A 5,567-nucleotide genomic window follows, 5' to 3' on the forward strand; every position below is an offset into this window, starting at 1 on the left:
TATTTCCACAAAAGAAAAAAGTGAAGAACTGTGAAGAACTACACTGTAACCAGGGCCGGTCCTAGGCATAGGCGAACTAGGCGGTCGCCTAGGGCGCCAAATGCCTGGTAGGGCGCCAAATGCCCCCCCCCCCAAAAAATAAAAAGATTGTTTTTAATTTAAATGAATTTATGTCTCTATGAATTTCATGTCTCTATGAAAATATGTCTCAGCCTACTGTCTCTATTACGCTTCGCGATTAGTCACACTCGCCTCTTGTGAACCATGAGGCAATACTGGTGGCTTAATGTGGTGGTGGTGGTGGCGCCCCTAAAACTTGGGGGGAGGGCATCAATTCATACTCTCGCCTAGGGCACCTAAATGCCTAGGACCGGCCCTGACTGTTACCACCGCAGAGGTGACGTTGGGTGGGGGTTTGACGGTCAACGCTGTTTCCCTGACCCTCAACTCTCTGGCTGCCTAACGTGGTCTTAACCTCACAGAGAAGGAGGTGCTGACTGAGGGGTGTGCTGGACCAGTTCTGGTTTGGTGGTGGGGGGGGGGGGGCTTGAGAGAGCCGTCCATCCGTTCTTGAAAGTCTTGAAGGACTGCCAGCAGACAAGACACCCCCAATCAACCGACCACCCCCCCCCCTCCTCCCCCGGACTAACAACACATCCGCCCGACAACTCCAACCGCCCTCCGTTTAATCAATCAACGAGTGAAAGCTGGCCACTTGCTCTACCTTAGCCTACAACACCCAGCCGGAATATTAATAAGCAACCTAACCCACCCCTCTCTCATCCTCCTCTCTTTTTCCCTCCATCCTCTATCTACTCCTTCTCTCTCCGCCTCATCATTCCTCTCTTATCACGCTCCCACACAGGGGTCTGGATGGAGAGACGGTTTACATTTACATGCAAGCCCACTCAGCCGCGGCTCTTATCCACGGGCGGCGTACAGTGTTCGCCTCAGAAAACCCGGGGGTACGGGGGGCTGCCATCCGTTCGGCGGTTAGCGGTTAGCTCTTCAGTCGGCTGATTTCACGCGGCGCACTTTCATGCAGGCTTAAACTATTTAATTAGGAACTTTAAGCAAACTGGAAAAAAATAGGTGCTCTATTAAAAAGTCAGCTTGCTAATTACTCAGCAGAGGATTCAAGGTGATAATGAAGAGGAAACCAAAATGACTTTTCGCTTTCTAGCTCTACTTTTTTGTTCTCCCTCTCTCTCCCTCCCTCCCTCTCTTTCTCTCAGCGACATGGCCTGTATGGCATCATTAGAATGTCCTCTCTGGCAGACAGCCTGCAGACAGCCAATGGCAGTATTGACTCAGCAAGTCCACTGTCGTACAGCAATAGGAGAAGAACAGCCTTTACCTGTCAATGGCAGGGTTCGGTTGCTCTATCATTTGAGTTATTTTTTCTGAGTGGGGCAGTCCCACTCATATTTTTCTTTTTATTGATAGAGACAGTAGAGATTTTGACAGGAAGGATGGGTGAGAGAGAGACAGAAGGGATGACACGCAGGACATGTCCACGGCCGGAATTGAACCGGGAACCCTGTGGTTACATGGTCGCCGCTAAACCCGTTACGCCACCTAAGCGCCCCACAGTTGCTCTATCTAACGGAAGGTATCATTGGAATGGGCATTCAACTCCCTCTATAGATATCACAGCTCTATAGATATCACAGCTCTATAGATATCACAGCTCTATAGATATCACAGCTCTATAGATATCACAGCTCTATAGATATCACAGCTCTATAGATATCACAGCTCTATAGGTGAAATGGGAAAGAGAATGCAGGTCATAATTGACTTCTGTTACAGTTGAGCAGTCAACTCTATCCATACGGCACAGGTATGTTTTCAGTGCACTGTGTGTGTGTGTGTGTGTGTGTGTGTGTGTGTGTGTGTGTGTGTGTGTGTGCGTGTGTGTGCTTGCATGTATGTGTGTGTGTGTGTGTGCGTGTGTGTGTGTGTGTGTGCGTGTGTGTGCTTGCATGTATGTGTGTGTGTGTGTGTGTGCGTGCGTGTATGCGTGTGATTGCGCGTGTGTGTGTGTGTATGCGTGTATGTGTGTGCGTGTGTGTGTATGCTTGTGTGTGTGTGTGCGTGCATGTGTTTGCTTGCATGTGTGTGTGTGTGTGTGTGTGCGTGTGTATGTGTGTGTATGTGTATATGTGTGCGTGTGTGTATGTGTGTGTGTGTGTGTGTGTGTGTGTGTGTGTGTGTGTGTGTGTGTGTGTGCGTGCGCATGCTCCACTCACCCTGGTATTGTTCCTCTCGGCCTTCAGCTCGGAGATCTCCTCCTCCTTCTCCAGAAGGTTCTCCCTGCAGACATTCAGCTCCTTGGTCAGGGCGGCAAACTCCTGCAGGACAAAGAGGAGGAGGAGGAGGAGGAGGAGGAGTGGTTAGTGTCACGGCCGCCCATCCATAGAACACAACACAGTGTGACTCCCCCTCATCCCCCAGCACACACAACCTAAAACACAACCATCACACACCACACACCTCACATATCACAACACAGCATCACATCTTCCACTGGAGTACAGCACCAGAATATCTCAAAGACCTTTTTGCTAGCCTATCAGCTCTCGGGTCTTCTGACGCTGGCTTTCTCTGTGTACCACATGTACAAAAGAAGAGATTTGGTGAGGCTGCATTCTCATTTTATGCACCCAGATTGCGGGTAGCTAGTAAGAGAATGTGTCTTTTTTTCTTTTTTCTAGCGTTTATTTCAGATACTGTAGTGGAAGATATCCTCATTCCAGTGAAGTAGCTGCCATCTTGTTGCGACATTTTTGTGTAGAATGTGTCATAGGTGTCATAGGCAATATTAAAAAGATGGGTTTTTAGTCTTGACTTGAACATATTTGCTGAGGTTGCATCCCTAATGTAAACTGGCAGTGCATTCCACAATCTGGGTGCATAAAATGAGAATGCAGCCTCACCAAATCTCTTCTTTTGTACATGTGGTACACAGAGAAAGCCAGCGTCAGAAGACCTGAGAGCTCTATTGGGCTGATATGCTAGCAGAAGGTCTTTCAGATATTCTGGTGCTGTGCCAGTGAGAGCTTTATAAACAAGCAGAAGGATCTTGAAATCTATTCTGAACTTAACAGGAAGCCAGTGTAGAGTTTCTAAAATAGGAGTTATATGAGCTCGTCCGCTTGTCTTGGTTAAAACTCTCGCTGCTGCGTAGTAGTAGTAGGGTCAATAGCTGGCCTTCTTTCCTCTGTCATCACTCCTGTCCACACCTTCTCCAAAGTAAAAAGTCCTTAATGGGTACTTTCTTTCAGTAGAACAACAATAACAACAAAGTACTGGAACACACTGACACAGGCATCAGGACTACTGAAGCAGGACCACAGTGAAAACTCAAGCTTCTCTCTGACCGAGTGCCCCTCAGCAGACGGATAATTGACAGTTGGATTTTTAAAACGCCACGAAGACAATGAGCCAATTACAGCTGGAGGACAAGCTCTAGTGAGTGCCTTCCAATATCCATCATTACTCCCCAAAAAACACTCCCCGAGACCAAGGGAAGCAGGGAGGTTTAGCTGGGGTTTCTGCCACTTGTTTAAATTGTATTTTGTTGCTTTTCCATACTGTGCGTGGTCTACCCTCCCTCTCTCCCTCTCTCTCTCTCTCTGTCTCTCTCTCTCTCTCTCTCTCTCTCTCTCTCTCTCTGTGTGGACAGTTTGGATAAACAACCTTGGTAGGACGAGGAACGAGGCTCAAACGACTTCAACCTTCGAGCTGTCAGATAGTCAGAAATTAAATATGGCAGGATCAGACAGGTCTTTGATGGGGGGGGGGGGGGGGGGGGGGCGGCGGACAGGTAGGGGGGGCGAGGCGGAAAGGTAGAATATATAAAACACGCCGACGGGTGTCTCCGCCGTGACTTCTGAGTGACAGGAGGGGTCGGAGTCTTGATTTAATTCGAGGAAGAGTTGAAAAGTCAATAACGAGGCGCTTCCATGTAGGTGATTGACAAACATGGGCTCAGAGGTGTGTGATGGGTGGTGTGTGTGTGTGTGTGTGTGTGTGTTTGTAATGTGTGCCTTCAAGGACAACGGGACTGCACTTAGCTTCATTGATTTACCACAGCCCAGCTAAACTGTAAGCTACACAAAGGTTTACATACCGTCCCTTCCATATGAAATAGGGTTTTGAAATATTGGTATTGGCTGTTCAAGGTTAGCTTTTTTTTCTGCCACTCCTCTTGTCATGAGATATTAATTATTATCTCCATAGGTACGTTTATCCCTGAAAAATTATACCTTCGGAAATATTTTCCCCTTCACCGGTTTCTCTAATGTGTTCGTCTGGGTCAAATGGAAATAAGTCAATGTTAGGAGACAGGCTCAAGGGTGTGTCTGGCAATATTGAGCCCCACAGCAAATCCTCCCGAGCTCTCAGCGGACCCACACACAAACCATATCCCTCTTGAACGTCTCAATTAACAGCATCTCCCTCTGACGCCATCACTATCTATCACAGCAGGGGACGTGTCCGGGGCGAGGAGCTAGGCTAACTGTTTGAAAAAGTCCAAGCTGAGTCACGACTGAGATAGATACATGTCTATTTTTCACATCATATTAGCATGTTTGTGCCTGACACAACAACACACTGGGAGATCAGCAGAGAGAGAGAGAGAGAGAGAGAGAGAGAGAGAGAGAGAGAGAGAGAGAGAGAGGGAGGGAGGAAGAGAGATGGAGAGAGAGAGTGAGAGAGAGAAAAGAGAGAGAAAGTGAGAGTGAGAGCACGAGAAAGAGAGAGAGAGAGAGGAGAGAGAGTGAGAGAGAGAAAAGAGAGAGAGAGTGCGAGTGAGAGAGAGTGAGAGGAGAGAGAGAGTGAGAGAGAGTGAGAGAGAGAGGGAGAGAGGAGAGAGCGCGAGAAAGAGAGAGAGAGAGAGAGAGAGAGAGAGAGAGAGAGAGAGAGAGGAGAGAGAGTGAGAGGAGAGAGAGAGTGAGAGAGAGAGAGAGAGAGAGAGAGAGAGAGAGAGAGAGAGAGAGAGAGAGAGGGACATGGTTTCCTCCCAGACACATCTCATCTCTGCAGAACAGGGTGAGGGTGGGTTCAACAGAGGTCACTGGCAGTGCTTGGTGTAATCTCAACCCACTCCCCGCCATCACAATGATACCTGATGTTAATATCATCACAACATGACAGACACATCAGGCCATGGCAACGATATTAGGCTATGATCTCTCCAACACTAACCAACACGAGCAGCCACGGTGTCCGCTAATGAGGTCAAAGGTTAACATGAGATGAAAGTTGGAATCAGAAAGGGGGGCCTGTCGGCCTGTCGAGTCAACAACTAGATTAGCGTTGAGATTGGCTCAGCTGTCCGACCCTGCAGTTAAAACGGAAACCGCCGGGTTGGGGTGAGGTTTTTTTTTTTTATCGAAAAAACCATTCAGAAGTCTTTCGCGCCACGGTCGACGGAGCGAACCGAAGCACCGGCGGGGTCGTAGAAGTCCCACGGGCCGCGGTGGCGTGTTCTAAAGTTCTGATCCAGACCCTAAAGCTCTCTCTTTCTCTCTCCGGCCTCCCTCTCAGCCCATAAACCC

The 5,567-nt window shown here is 48.5% G+C and overlaps 1 protein-coding gene across 1 annotated transcript in view; it reads right to left on the reverse strand.

The window, feature by feature from the left end:
• The window catches only part of ppfia2 (PTPRF interacting protein alpha 2), a gene marked incomplete at both ends in the record, with an annotated part of 152,851 nt that overhangs the window by 55,235 nt on the left and 92,049 nt on the right, over window positions 1-5,567 (reverse strand). The window contains 1 exon segment of the mRNA XM_080537887.1: window positions 2,253-2,354. Coding sequence (XP_080394013.1) covers window positions 2,253-2,354 — 102 coding nt within the window.

Source organism: Nansenia antarctica, assembly GCF_963989245.1.
Source record: "Nansenia antarctica genome assembly, chromosome: 8".
Lineage (NCBI taxonomy): Eukaryota > Metazoa > Chordata > Actinopteri > Argentiniformes > Microstomatidae > Nansenia > Nansenia antarctica.